At 55.2% G+C, this 14,541-nt stretch overlaps 5 protein-coding genes across 5 annotated transcripts in view; 4 read left to right on the top strand and 1 right to left on the bottom strand.

The window, feature by feature from the left end:
- Nucleotides 1–442: 442 nt before the first annotated feature.
- Nucleotides 443–1,513, top strand: PHACADRAFT_248502 (uncharacterized protein; the record flags this gene model as incomplete). Its single annotated transcript, XM_007391066.1, has 3 exons — nucleotides 443–728; nucleotides 783–1,213; nucleotides 1,270–1,513. Coding segments are annotated over exons 1-3 (646 nt in total), but the record flags the coding sequence as incomplete, so codon positions are not given.
- A 1,000-nt stretch (nucleotides 1,514–2,513) lies between these two features.
- PHACADRAFT_248500 (uncharacterized protein) lies at nucleotides 2,514–3,326 on the bottom strand (the record flags this gene model as incomplete). The annotated part of the gene is made up of 1 exon (XM_007391065.1): nucleotides 2,514–3,326. The coding sequence occupies exon 1, from the start codon at nucleotides 3,131–3,133 to the stop codon at nucleotides 2,516–2,518; it is 618 nt and encodes a 205-aa protein (XP_007391127.1). The 5' UTR covers nucleotides 3,134–3,326.
- A 5,340-nt stretch (nucleotides 3,327–8,666) lies between these two features.
- On the top strand, nucleotides 8,667–10,304 carry PHACADRAFT_135619 (uncharacterized protein; the record flags this gene model as incomplete). Its single annotated transcript, XM_007391064.1, has 1 exon — nucleotides 8,667–10,304. A coding segment is annotated over one exon (1,638 nt), but the record flags the coding sequence as incomplete, so codon positions are not given.
- Nucleotides 10,305–10,331: 27 nt separating this feature from the next.
- Nucleotides 10,332–12,734, top strand: PHACADRAFT_248499 (uncharacterized protein; the record flags this gene model as incomplete). Its single annotated transcript, XM_007391063.1, has 3 exons — nucleotides 10,332–11,601; nucleotides 11,637–11,905; nucleotides 11,927–12,734. The coding sequence occupies exons 1-3, from the start codon at nucleotides 10,342–10,344 to the stop codon at nucleotides 12,732–12,734; spliced, it is 2,337 nt and encodes a 778-aa protein (XP_007391125.1). The 5' UTR covers nucleotides 10,332–10,341.
- Nucleotides 12,735–12,750: 16 nt separating this feature from the next.
- Nucleotides 12,751–14,541, top strand: part of PHACADRAFT_248493 (uncharacterized protein) — a 2,714-nt gene continuing 923 nt past the window's right edge. The window contains exons 1-2 of the mRNA XM_007391062.1: nucleotides 12,751–13,891; nucleotides 13,944–14,539. Coding sequence (XP_007391124.1) covers nucleotides 13,011–13,259 — 249 coding nt within the window. The 5' untranslated portion in view covers nucleotides 12,751–13,010 and the 3' untranslated portion in view covers nucleotides 13,260–13,891; nucleotides 13,944–14,539. The remainder of the gene's footprint in view (nucleotides 13,892–13,943; nucleotides 14,540–14,541) is intronic.

The raw sequence follows: 14,541 nt of genomic DNA, 5'->3' as shown, positions 1-14,541 counted from the left end.
GAGCACCGTTACCCGGCGCAAATCCGGCCTCTCAGCACTGTCGCTAATCTCACAATCCTGGTGCCAACACTTTCGTCCTCGCCTCTTCGCCCAGCTTTCGCTGAGAACTGAGGAGGACTGTCGCATGCTATACAGTATAGTGCGGTCCCCGTTATCAGCCTGGCTCGCAGAACATATCACCAAGCTGCACTTCTATCACACCAGCCCTCATGATTATCTACTCTGGACGGCTCTCGTCCGCCTCCTCCCCGCGTGCCGTAACATCCAGCATCATCCTAGTGACAAGTCCATCCGCGTTTTGCTATCGCACAGTGCGGGTCTGAAGAGCTCGTTGCGGAGCATCACCTCCTTGACACTCTGGGATTGCAGCTTTCCCTCGTTTCGAATCCTGCTCCGCACACTAGGGGATATCACCTACCTGGAAAAAGTTGATTTCATCGGGGTTACATGGTCGGGTGACCAACTCACAACGACTGACGCCACGAGCAACGTCTGCACAGGTGCCTTCAGCCATATTCGCTCAGTCCTCATGTGGGAATGCACAAACAACATGGTAGTTCCCGCATGGATGCTGGCCGCCGCGAGCACACGACATTCGTTCAGCAGACGTCGAACGGCAGGGCCAGCAGTCCCTGCAGAGACATGTGCCATCATTGAGCTCATTCGGACGTTCTTCGACGACAGCGAGCTTGCGCTTTCACGGTTTGATGTCAAGGAGGCGACTGCAGGTGAGCTCGATTAATCTCTCTATCAGATTATTGTACTCACGGTATGACCCTAAGACACTTACAGATTCGTTGGTTCTCTGTCCAGTGAAGTACTAAAATCGAACCCACACGTCTCTGTCCAAGTTGTCAAGTCTGCACCTTACGCCGGCGGCAATGAGGCCTGGTTTGTCCGCCAAATTGTCCTCGCTGACTGCGAGAGCATCTCTATGGAATCACACCCTTATCTCCACACTCGTGATTGGTCCATGGTCACTTCCCTTCTTTACGCATTCCCACGACTAGAACGGTTCCAAGTTCTCTGCGGGGAGAAACATTCAAAAGAAGACTTCTGCATGTTCTCTGACAGGGTTGTGGGGGGTCTGAACAGCCATACGAAACGGCTCGTCACGCTTCAGTACGATCCTGACCTGCCAGACGGGAGATACTTGCAGCCGGCACTGTTTGATCTAACTGAGGCAGATGTGGAGGAAGCTCGGGAGAAAAAGGTACATACTGGAAAGTGAAATTACTTGACATCTAGCTGAGCAGTCTTTCTGTGCAGAGACAAGCCAAAGAGAAAGATAGGTGGAGGCGTTTAGTATAAGCGGCATGCGACTAAAATTCAAGAGCAAAACAGATTGGTCAATATTTACTTCCCATATGTCCAATGTTCTTGTCTATTCTCGTTTGATCATAATTGCCAGAAATTCACGGTCTCTTATGTGTTGTCTCGCCTTCGTTCTCGTGCGACCTTCGTATCACTAAATCATAGAGGCAGCTGGTACTTATGCTACACCTTCAAAACTTCCCGAAGTACTTCGCCGACGGTGGGTCTCACGGACAACAGTTGACAGCATCTGTGCCCGCCTGCTAGCGGATGAGTATCCCACAGGCAAATACCGTCAATGTGAGGCCCTACGATTTCTTTGGTTCATAGTTACAGATGTCGTACATAATTTTAGTGCTACAGATAAGTTCATTATTATGAGCCTACAGTAAAAGAGAAATCACTGGTAGCCGATAACAGTGAACTTTGACAATGCACCCGAAAAGCCGTCGTGAAAGAAAGAAGAAAAAAGCAAAACTCGAGCCCATGCTCCTACACCCACCCGACGATCCTAGGCCACCCACGTCGGCTCAACATTAAGAATTTCCTCCGCTCATATGCCGTTCCCGCACGCATTCGCATTTTCGCGTACACTGGACGCGTCTCCTGCTTCGGGATGACGCGTGCGCAGCCTATGTTCGCATACACCTCTGTCTCCCACCGGCCGTCCGCGGCGCGCTGTACGCGATGGCGCATCGGCAATAGCTCGAGCACCCACCAGCCATGCGCGAGCGCGAGCTGGTCGTACACCGGGCTCAGCGCATCCGAGAAGTCCTCCCCCTCTTCGCTCAGGCGCGCGACGCCGGCGCTGTCAGGCACGGGCACGGATACTGTGTAGTACAACGGCGCAGGACGATTCTGCACGACGGGGTAGAGTGACGCGGGTCGAGCCCGATGTCGCGCAGAAGCCCAGCGCGGAGCCGGATACTGGTGTTTGACAGGTAGCATTGGCACACCATCCAGCGCAGAAGGGTGTCGTTCGACACCAGCCCGCCGCCGATGTCTGCGGAGGTGCGTGAGTGTGGGCTTCGTAACATGACAGGGTCAGCACGCACCGCAGTAACACCCCGCAAACCACACCTCCAGGAAGTCCGTCTCGAACGCATACCTCTTTGCTCGAAAAGTTATCGCTTTATGTCCTTCTGCCGATCGTCAACGGAGCTGTACCGCGACATATTCGAGAATTTGGATAAGATGAGCTTCACTTCTTGTCGTCCTTCTTCTCTGCGACCGCCGAAGACTTGGACTCGTTGAAGCTGCTCATGAAGACCCGGTCCTCGTTCTGGTCCGCTTGGGCATAGCCCTCCCCCTCCCCCGGCTGGGCGCCGAGCCGCTTCTCCACCTCGTGCGACCAGCTGAACAAATTCGTCTTGAACTTCGCGCGCCGCTCGTCAGGACTGGCCGCATGCTTGAACATCTTTATCGCCGTGTTGCTCGCCGTGAACGGCAGCCGGAGCGAGAACAGGCCCATGGAGCACACCGTGTCCCAGACGTCGACCGAGAAGGCCTTGTTGAAGAGCGTGCTCCGCATCCAGCTAAGCGGCATCGCACGCGTGTACATCCTGTACGCGAACAGTACCTGCTGGCGGTTGAAGGCAAGGGGCAGGCAGACCTTGTGGACCACGTCGGCGAGTGCCCGCGCGGTGTATGCGCAGCGAGGGAAATCGAAGATGTGGATCCTGTCGTCCGCCTCGTCTGCAACTCTTGTGCTGCGGGCGCGATGGCGTCGGCCGTTTGTCCTGGCACTGGGATCGCAGGAGGGCCGTTGGCAAGCTGTGCCCAGCGCTGCTGTTGTTCCGCGCCTCGGTCGTGGCTGCATTGAACGGCCGGCTGAAACAATCCAAGACTAGAAGAAACTCGCGCTCCTGCGGCATAGCTCCGACCTAGAGGGGAGGGTTGCGCTTGAGGGAGGCGAGATCCAGAGCAATAAGTCGAGATGCACAGGATACGGAACTCCGTTGGATGGCAGCAGAGCCAAGGTCTGAACATAGGCATGTAATGGCGCGTCAAGCGAGTCTGATTCCAGGGATTTATGAGCGACGAACGAGCTGAACGACAGCTAGACTCACTACTAGGCACAAGACTACGGTGATCACGTTCGCATGCTTCGAGCTGCCCCGATCGACGAAGCCGATGCGAACTTTGAGCGACAGCAGGTGTCTGGTGTACCTCTGCACAGTGATGAGGAACCGTTCTCGAGCTTCCTACAGCTCTGACCGGATTCTTGAGCCGCCGTGAACGGCCTGAGAACACGATCGGAAGGGAGGACAACGGCTATCCTTGCTAGGAGGTGTTGGAAATGAAACGCTAGGAGCAGGTGATAGTGACAAGCAGGGCGAAGTACAGGGAACCTCGGTGCATGTGGAGCTGCCAAGGACCGACGTGAGGGCCGATGGCGCAGTACAGGTTGATGAGGATTATCCGACGGGACAATGACAGGGCTAGAAAACGCTATCGAGGAATTAGCAGCTTCGTTAAAAAAGTAATAACAATACTCACCACGCAGATAAGCTCCAGGCTATAGATATAAATGGCGTCCGTCCGCGTTCGTACAACGACTTCTTGTCGCTTTGCTCCCCATTACTCCAGACTCGACCTTCACATGGATATGAAGGATTAGCAATGGTGTACGTATCCGATGGTTGGAAAGGCAGCGCACCCTGCGACATTCATCGATTCCTAGAAGAGAAGACGCGTCGGACTGACATTCGTTCGGGCAGAGAAGATACGCGTGACATCACAGATCAGTGTCGCATCTGTCACATCTTGTCACGAGCCCTGGATGGTCACGTCCGCGTGCGCGCCGTGCGGTCAGTGCATTGCCCGCGACCACGACCTTGTCCGTCCCAAGCTCATGCTTTGCGAGCTCCGTGGACGTTCATACGACACGACTGCAGGCCTCAGGCACCAATTCTTAGCCGAAGCAGCATCGTTCGGGCATCGCGGCGTTACTTCTTCGGTGGGGCGGACTTCTGTCGGTGCGCTAGCCTCCTCCATCAACCAACCCCCATGCTGACTGCATCACAGGCGTACTATTATTCAACGTTCCGCGAATCTGATGACGACGACCCGGCAAACATCGTTCGGGCATCGCGGAGTTACTTGTTCGACAGTTCTCACTGGTGGGGCAGACTTCTGTCGGTGCGCTAGCCTCCTCCATCGACCAACCCACATGCTGACTGCATCGCAGGCGTACTATTATACAGCGTTCCGCGAACCTGATAGCGGCGATCTGGCAAAGTGTGTACACTCGCTCTCCCTGGACTCATTAACGCTCAAGAATGCCGCTAGCTTCTCAGCCCGAAGGCTCTAGAGGCCAAGACGGCTAAGCTGAGAGGGAGAACGATGAACTCACGATCCTGAGCAGCAGTAGCGCTCGAAGATTAGGCTGCAGAACATGAACCTGTATGCCTGCCATCTGTCCGAGCCACTGCCGACCCGCCGAGTACACACAAGCGCACTCCCATAGCGTCGCTTCGGCTATTCGCGCCCATATCGTTCGTGCCGAGTAGGATCAAGCTCTTGGAGAAAAGAGCAGCAGAATGTGGATAGGCTAGCTCCGTGGTCTTTCGACCAAACTTTGCGAAAGTAGTGAGCGAAGGCAAGACAACGCTGGATGGTGAGTGATCGCCGATGCCCAACGCTCCTGTATCTCTGACTTATGTTGAACAGAATCCGCGTCGGGCTGTGTGGCTTGTCCTCAGCTCAAGTCGCGCGCACCGCCCTGGGCGATCCTCGCTGCCGTCGCGAAAGCGAGCTCGGCATGTAATCGGACTCCTGTTCCGCGGCGCGAGCGCTGCCCGGGAAGAGGAAGTCAAGAGATTCGGAGGGCCGAGCGGAGAGCGCACCTCGAATTTTGTAGCCGTACTGCTGGACAAGCGTAAGCCGCGGCAAGTCAGCACAAACGTTTCACTCGTGAGCTCTATCTCCGCGCTTTGATTGGTCTACTGACCGACAATTAGGCCATGAGGTGGGCTTGACGACGAGCAGGTCGCGCTCGTCGAAGACAGTGACCACAGGCCATGACGAGGGCGAGCAGCGGTGGATAGAGATACGCAAGCCGTGGTAGGAGGCTCAGTCCGTGGTGAGTCTGAATATAGAAGTTTAGGGTCGAGTATGCTCAATTTTTCCGATTCAATCGCAGTGCTTCGGCTATCGATTCAACGATATCAAGGACACCAATGATTCATATTCTGAGGTTAAGTGATAGATCGACAATACTCTACATCTCTTGTGAGTACCGCCGTACACATGTGTCGTGCAGCCGCTGATGCGCCGCTAGTGTATCCAGTACCTCCCCCACGCCCTTCCTCTAACCGATGCTCTCACAATTCCCGACTACGTCGCTCTTGAGCAGGGATCGGCTCACACTTCACTGACGTGGTGAACCACTGAACCAGCACCTCTTCTTACCGGCATCCCTTCCGCGCCATCTCTCGCGTCCAGCCTGTACAAGCGTCTACTTGGGCCTCGGCGGGCCTGCACGTCTGGTGGGGCGACTTCATCGAGCACCGCTCGAACCTGCGCAACTGAGGCGTGAAACTTCAAGGGATCCAGCTTCCGCCGGGCTTCCTGGATCTGCGGCGGGAACCGCAGAGAAGATCATCGGGTGGCCCTCTACTTCCGCCCATGTCTACCAGCGACTAAGGGGGCTTTGGAGACGGGGCGAGCGGGTTTGCGCCAGCTGCGCAGGAGAGGGCCTCGTGAATGCCTACGTCAGATCACCAACGCGAGGAGCACATCCAGGAGCGGCGAGAAGGAATCTGACGCCTTAGTGAAAGCGCGCGTCGCAGGCGCTGGTCATGCATGTCCTCAACGACAATCGGCCGCGGGTAACGGTGCGCGTTTCGTTCTCTCTGCATCTGACATGCAGAGCTAATGCCGACACATAGTTCCCGAGCGCGACATTAAACTCCGTGACGTTGTCCATGGCGAGGCAGCTGAGGCCCGACCCGATATGTTTGCGATAGCGACCGTCCGCTTAAAGCGTCTGTCGCTTTCTCTCGCATCGTTGACTATGGTTCGCATATCGCCTCAGGGTCTGAAGAGCCGTTCGTACCACGGTTTCTTAACTTGGGTTGGCGAACGTGGCCATATTTCACGGCTGCGTAGATTATTATGTACGGATCCAAACACTTAATATAACATATTTCGCCTTTCCGCCTACCTGTTCAGTGTGCGGATACTGTCTCAGTGCCCGACAGCGAGGAGGAGATGTGGTGACTGATGCAGCTGTAAGCAGATCGTCCAATAGGCGGAATCGACAAGGCCGGATGCGAAAGAGCATCGACTTTCTTCGAAGCCATGGTAAACTAATGCCTACCGGCTATGCGACGTGAAGGATAGAAGGCGAGAGGGAGGGTCAGATAAGGCAGCATCTTGTTCTTCTCACCAGACGTGCTACGCCAGCAGTATCTTAGTTGCCGTGCTTGCAGACCATAAACAAGCAGGGGCACTTACAAGATGTCAAACATGCTCTTGGAGCTCTCGATGACTTGGCAGCGAGGACCATCGTCTTGCCGTGGCACGCGAACTACGCTCCGAGTCCTTCGATCTTGGAAGCGTTTACTCCCGGTCTTGGTATCGTGGGGACCTGCTTGCAGTTAAATTTCTTACTGTCCCGGCGAAGCGATGTAGGATACTCCGGGTCCCGACGTTAGAGCGCTTACCGGTAGGCCTGCAATTCTTGTTAGTATTCTTTAACCACCTCGAGCTTCGAGCCTCAAGGTTTGAATACCAAGTTACAAGACAGACCAAAGTGCACATGCTATGAGCCATGGAGACCTCCTGTCTCCCTGTCCTGTTTATCTTGATGACCACTAGCAAATACCAGAGAAATCAACAGTCGCAGAGATACGGTCTTGCATGAGTCTGCTTTGAAGTGTACCCCAGTGAGCAATCAATTCAAGTCGTGAATACAAATCAGCTGGCCGATTATGCGTCTTCTTTCAGTTTACAGGTCAAACGGTACGTTCTCTATGTAATTGGTGATGGAGGCCGTGGATAACTTACACCTGTTCTGGCTGCTAGAGCTGGCAGTTGCACAGCCTTTACCAAGAGTTTCAGTTCGGCGGCCTAGACACGGGAACTTATTAAGTTACACCGGACTAGCCACTCAGAAGCGCCCATGAGCTCCCTTTACAAGTGGTATCACTCGCAAGCTCTCTTCCATCGTAGACGGCCGCAAAGCGGCTCCTTGCTCAAGAAGATATACAAATAAGTACTCGTTGGTTTTTGCTCCTAACGCTATTGTCGTCATGCGCACTAACTGTACGGCAGAAAACTGGTCAACTACCAGCGAGTCAAGAATCTGACGAGCTGTGACACCTCGCAGTCCGGATGATCTTACGACTCAGCGTCAGTTGCAGCCAATCGGCGGACGCCGAACACACCTTCTCTCGCTCGTGACTTTGCTTCCATGCTTCAAATGCGAGGTCTGTGCACTGCGACGAGTCATCGCTTGAACCGCTACGCTGGCAGCTATGCGCCGTCATCCAAATCAAAAATTGCCATTAAACGAGGCTCAAGATGCCAAATCCACCGCCATCGATGGCCTTCAATGCGCTTTGGACGTATTGAACGAAGTTGCGGGAGATTTTGACGTGCCAGGCCTGCAGAAGGACATCACCAGCCTGTCAGCAGTTTTGGCGATGGTCCAGGTGTGTATCATGCGTCGTCTTGCTCAACAGATGTACTCACGCTGAAGCCAGAAATCGCATGGGGACACCGAAGACATCAAGGAGCTTGCGAGGTTGGCCTGTGACTTGACCACGATGATGGGGGAACGTGCAGAGCTGCACAGATCGATCACATCGCCCGCGATACAGGCTAGAATAGACCGACTACTGTCGTGAGTCTCGTGTTCATAGCACCGCTCTAGACTACTCATGTTGTGCAGCTCTTGGAAAGCGATCAATGATGAAGCTGTGTATCTCAAGCCTCGGAACAAGCTACTGAGAATACTGAACGCGGACAAAGAAGCAAAGAAAATCGCTGGCTTCGTGCAGAGGTTGTCTCGGTCAATCAAGATTTTCACGGTAAGAAACACCTGAATCTCGCTTGTGAGTATATCAGGTGATATAACCTCTTTCGAACTGCAGGAAAGTGCACCGGCAATTGAGCTTCCGTTAGATGTATGTCGAGTGGCCTCGAGTAATCTGCGCCTGCGCTGACTATCGACGAACAGGATTACATGCGCCTCTCTAAGAGGAACTCACTGCGCGTCGGGAAGATGCCTAATGTAACACACGACAATGCTCAAGTGAGTATCTTCAGGCGGTCATATGATCCACTGATCGACCTTCGAACCTTCCTAGCATCTGCAAACGTCGTCCGGTCCTCAGGCTGAAGGTATGTACGGTGGCAATAGGCGGTGGAATTGTTTTGACCACCTCAACCCAGGCAATCCGGCGCTCCCGTATGCAGCCTCTGCTCCATTCAACTGTCGCCCGGAGCGGGTGGCTTGTCTCGAAGGGACATGTACCGACACCTTGAGCGTTATCTATACCTGGGCGCTTGATCGACACACAGCTGGCGATAAGGCCGATTCTCCTCAGGACGTTGCTCGCAGCCAATCTAATATTTTGTGGCTAGAAAGTCCGACTGGTACCGGCAAGACGACGATCGCATACACCGTTGCAGAGCGGTGCCGTGCAGAAGGTGTTCTGGGGGCGAGTTTTTTTTGCTCTCTGTTGGATAACGATTGCGGTGACGCCTCGATGATTTTTACGACAATTGGATACCAACTCGGATTGTTCTATAAACCTTACAAGGATCAGGTCGCTGAGATAGTCCAGAAAGACCCTCTCATCTTACGCTCCGATGTCTCTCGCCAATTCAACGAGCTGATCATGCAACCACTGGCACAGCTCCGCGACGACTTCCCTCCATGCGTCGTGGTGATCGATGCACTCGATGAGTGTCGAGATCACTATATCACTTCTATGGTCCTGTCCGCTTTGCTCAAACATGCACAGACTCTATCTCGCCTCCGATTCTTTGTCACCAGTGGCCCCAGCCATCACATCATCACTCTCTTCAACGCTCACGATCGTCGTAGCGCGTTTGGCCAGCAACCCTTATACAAGATTGTATCACAGCCTGAGTCTGTCAATGCAGACATCGAGCGCTATCTTACCGTAGCTCTGTCGGACGTCCCAGAGTCCTGGCCTGACAAGGCCGACATCGCAATGCTGACACAACTTGCCGGTGGCCTTTTCATCATTGCCACGACTGCAGCCAAGTTTATTGAAGACCGAAAATACAGCGATCCTATTGGACAGCTCAGGACATTTGCATCCACTACAATTTCATATAACCAATTCCTCGATCAGCTGTACTTGCGGGTGCTCGAGAGCGCCTTCTCTGATGTATCGGAAGGCCTGTCGGGACGACTCAAGTCTGTCCTGGCTGTCATCATAGCAGCCGTCCGAGATCCACTTCCGATTTCCAGCCTCGCATATCTGGCTGGCAGGCTCAGTGCTCATACCGTGTACAGCTTCCTTGTGCTTCTCCGTTCCATCCTCGTTGTACCGACGTCTGAAGATTCCCCATCCAGCATTCGCATTATACACCAGACCTTTGCTGAGTTCCTAATGGACCCAAGTCGCTGCACAAGCCAACATTTCACCATCAATTCACGGCAGCAACATACGGAGCTGCTTCGTGGGTGCCTGGCGGCCATGCAAGAGTTGAGGCGAGACATCTGCAATATTCGGGACCCCTCTCTGCTCAACACCCAGATTCCGAACCTGCTCGATCTCAGGAAGAAGGCGATACCAGCGCATGTGAGGTATGCCTGTGGGTACTGGTGCACTCATCTGGTGAACGGAGAGCTTTCGTCCGTCGAGATTCTCGAACCACTTGAGGAGCTTGTGGAGAACCGATTGCTGTACTGGGTCGAGGCCTGCAGCGTGCTCGGAGTGCTGAGGGAAGCTGTCTCGGGCCTGAGAGAGTCCCGGCGCAAGCTTATGGTGCGTGCAATTTACTCTCCGCAATGACTCTTGTGTCTAAAATTTTGAGTAGGACATGAATGATGACCGAGCCCAGAACATTGCAGTGCTGCTGGGCGACTGCGAGCGGCTCATTGTCGGCTACTTCCCTGCGATCAGTGGTTCAGCGCTGCAGCTGTACCATTTGATCCTGCTACTCATTCCGAGGAAGACGGCACTTGCGCGGAACTACGCAGGCGAGTGTCGCGCGGAGAACTCTGTTAAGGTTTTCGGGGGCGTGACAGGCTCTTGGGACGCTTGCCTGGGCACGGTCACTGCACATGAAGGTCAATGGGTGAGCGCCGTCGACTTTTCGCCCGACGGCAGGACGATCGTCTCTTCGGGAGGCGATAAGAAGATTCGGTTTTGGGACGCCCTCACCTGCACCCCGCTTCTCGTTCTCTCCGGTCATTCCAAAGAAGTTCACTCTGTCAAGTATTCCCCGGACGGCGCTCGCGTTGTCTCCACTACTGATGACGGCACAGTCAAGATTTGGGACGCTATATCCGGCGTGCTTCTCTGCACCCTGGAAGGGCATAGGAATCGGGTCCTCTGCGCAGTCTTTACACCCGACGGCAGGCGCATCGTGTCTGGCTCCCGGGACCATTCCATCAAGATCTGGGATGCCGAGACAGGAGCCTGTGTGACGACCTTGACCGAGCATCGAGACCAGGTCAGATCCATTGCTGTGTCTTCAGATGGCCTGTGGATGGCGTCAGGCGCAGATGACATGGTCTGCCTGTGGAGCCTGGAGGCGCCGTACACTTGTCGAATCTTATTGAAGCGAGAACGCTGGGACTTAACCTATTCTGTAACATTCACACCAGACAGTTCCACAGTTCTGGCTGCCCCACAGTACGCAAGCTCGGGGCAGCTGTCTATCTGGGATGTCAAGACCGCTGAGCACCTCCGTAACCTTCAGTTACCAGGCCAACCTTTCTTATCCACCCGCAGTCCCAACTTTCCCTCAGCCAGAGACAAGTTTGCGTGTGGATCAGGGAACTCTGTTCTCATCTTGGACCTTGCAAGCGGCGAGGCTCGACAAACGTTCTCCAGGCACACCAATGACGTCACCTGTGTCGCCTATAGCCAAGACGGGACTCGCATCGTGTCTGGCTCAAGGGATGGCACTGTCCGACTGTGGGACGCGACGCAGAATGCAGTGAACACACCGCGGCTCGAGGACGCCATCAAGTCATTCGATCCGCCCAGCGAGGAGTCGGCGGACTGCCGATCGACCGTCTTCTCTCATAACAGAAGTCATGTGCTGCTGGCACGCGACAACGATTCCATCGGGGTGTACAAGACGGACACCTGGGAGCGCGCATAAAGCCTCTATCCTTACTGTCAAAACACAGGCACTACGCAGCGTTCTCACCAGACGACGCGACGATCCTTACAGCATCAGAGGGAGATCGTGGTGGGGTGGCACTCTGGGATGCGGCTTCTGGAGCACTGCGCGCCCAGTGGGAAAGCGAGCTGCACGTGGCGTGGTGGTCCCCCTCTTTCCAGGGCACATTCATGTGGAGCGGCGTGTTGGGCTACGTGCCGCACTGCTTCGGCGGCCAGTCGTCGAGGATCATGTTCTCGTCGGACAGCCGGTACCTGCTCACACCGGCTAGTATCTCCGGAGTCGGGAACATTGGACCGCATTCTGCCTGTCTCTGGGACGCCGCGACGGGCAAACTCATCCGCGAGTTTGTCGGACACAGTGGCGTCATTTTCTCTGTCGGCTTCTCCCTCGACGGAAGGCGCATCGCAACGGGCTCCCGCGATAAGACTGTCATCATTTGGGAGGTCGCGACCGGAGCGCGTGTGGCGACGTGCAGGGGACATAATGATTGGGTGCGCTCAGTCGCCTTCTCTCCGAACGGAGAACACGTCACGTCGGGAGGTGATGATCGTCGCGTTATAGTGTGGAATGCAGAAGGAGGGGAGCTGCTTCAGTCGTTCGAGGGGCATACGCTCTGGGTAACGTCGGTCGCCTTTAGTCCTGGTGGGGACGTCGTCATTTCCTCTGACTACAATGCCGACATGCGACTCTGGGACATCGCAACGGGCGCTTGTCTCCTCATCCTCAACATGGCTACCTGGGGCAGCACCGTGCGACTGTCCCCTGACGGCTCCGGAGTCCTAGTTGACGATGACAAACGGGTTGTTCAGCTATGGGCGCCTCTCAACGAAGATGCACCGGCGACAACATCGCGTTCTTGGCTCCCGCGCCGCACCTGGCCTATATACTACGAGGAGGACGGCTGGATCTTCTCGCTGACGCCAACTCGGCGGACACGGCTGTGTTGGGTTCCGGTAGACTGGCAGGGCATAGCAGGATTCCTTGGGCAGGACGTGCTGTTTGGGAAGCAGGGTGCTCGGCTCAATTTCTCGGCGTTGAGTAGTTATCTTGAAAGCTTGCACACTGATAGCACGTAGCAATGTGTTTGGGGTATCGGCTGTATTTGTATTGTCTCTACTTCGAAAACACCGTATGGCACAGATTGACTACACCAGTGAGCGAGATGTAGTGAGAGACAGAATCACACTCTCTTGCAGACAAACAATGCAAGCCCAAGACAGTACGGCTGGTTTGAATTGACCGTATTGCGAGCAGACACCGTACAGTGATGTAATGCAGACGTTCGCATGACTGGTCCGCCCAATCCACTACGGCAGCGAAAGTCGCGGCGCAGCCACAACAGTCAGCGAAAGATGGTCGATCCACTCGACGAACCCACGCAGGGCAGGAACCGTACACGATCACAGCCGACGCCGAAGCGGCACATACGCAGCCGACCAGAGCTTCGTCTCCTCCTCCGCAACTCGCTCGACTTCCCCGGTAACGGCACCTCCGCGAACTCGCTGTCCTCAGAATTACGGTTTTTCCAAACACGGCCGACCCCCGCATCTCCTCGCCCTTGCCATCGGCATTCGGCCTGCTCGAACGCGGTATCGTGTTGACCGCGACCGGAGGGAACAACGACCGCTTTCGTCTGCGTATATGTTTTCCTTCCATGCGGCGATCGGCAACACTCTCAGGTCTCTCAGCCGTTCTCGACATGCACCGGTTACACTGGCCAGAGCTCTCGCCATTCTCCTCGCCATCCTCCACGTCGTCAAGCAGGGACGAAGACTTGATGCTGCGGTGGCCAGAGTATGAGAGCGAGGGGATCGTGTTCACTGATGACGCCATCTTGTCTGACCAGTCGTCCACATCTTGTGTGATCCTGACGATGCTCCGTGGGTGCAGCAGGGTCTGGGTCCCCACTACATAGAGCCGCGATGCACTGTTGGATGGTTCGCGAAAGGGTATGGGTGGTATACCGAAGTCGGCTTAGAAACTGCTATCTCCTCGTTGACTTGGTGCCGATAGCGATCAGAATCGAGGGGGTGTCCGGGTGCTCTCGTCGAGTAGTATGGAGGGCGTGGGCCGAGGGGCAGAGGAGGCGGAATGTGATGACATCTTTGTCATGGTAGTGGATTCAAGCGGGGGATTCATCCCAAAGAGGACGGTGCCGTGGCGGATACTGCAGATGCGCGCAGATTTGTGGCTCTTCTTCGACTTCATGTCGCCTGACTACGACGAAGGGCACCTAGAGAGGATGGCCGTCAGCGCCGATAGCTAACAGCGAACATGCTACATACCTTGGTTAAATAGTTATGGTAGATGTCGCCGCCTCTGCCAGCTCAGTGTCCGCCCGCACCACACATAGCCCTCCGTCTCGCCGTCCAGCATCCATGTGGCCGGCACCAAGCGCTCTGCCTCGTCTTGCATCTTGTGGGCCCCTTGTCTGACGAGTATAGCAGGTCCCGTAGGGCGTGTCGATAGCGAGGCGCCAAGGTGGACAAGGTCAGCGCCGAGCTCAGGCGCACGACATCGAACGACATCAGCAGCGACGCCCTGGTGCCGCGGATCGCCTTCGCACATTCCTCGTGCTCCCCTCGACTGCCAGCATAAACGCAAAGGACCTGGAAGAGATAGGAGCCTCGAGGCGTAGGCGTTCGTTCGGCCCGTTCGACGTTCTAGGTGTGCCGAGCAAAACTTCGGATCTGGCCAGCATCATGTGGCTCTTGCACGCCTTCTCTGGCGACTTCTTGGCGATATCGAAACTTGAAATGCGTCTTGAAGGCCGGGAGACATTCACCTGAAGCCTGTGGAATCCCGGAGCAGTTTACTGCCGCTTGTACAGGCAGAACCAGCCATCCCCTTGCTCTGCGCGTCGGCTTCCTGTCTGGGCTTCCG

Source organism: Phanerochaete carnosa (genome assembly GCF_000300595.1).
Source record: "Phanerochaete carnosa HHB-10118-sp unplaced genomic scaffold PHACAscaffold_1, whole genome shotgun sequence".
Classification (NCBI taxonomy): domain Eukaryota; kingdom Fungi; phylum Basidiomycota; class Agaricomycetes; order Polyporales; family Phanerochaetaceae; genus Phanerochaete; species Phanerochaete carnosa.
The sequence above is the reverse complement of the archived record's forward strand: the minus strand, read 5'-3'. Positions and strand labels throughout refer to the sequence as shown.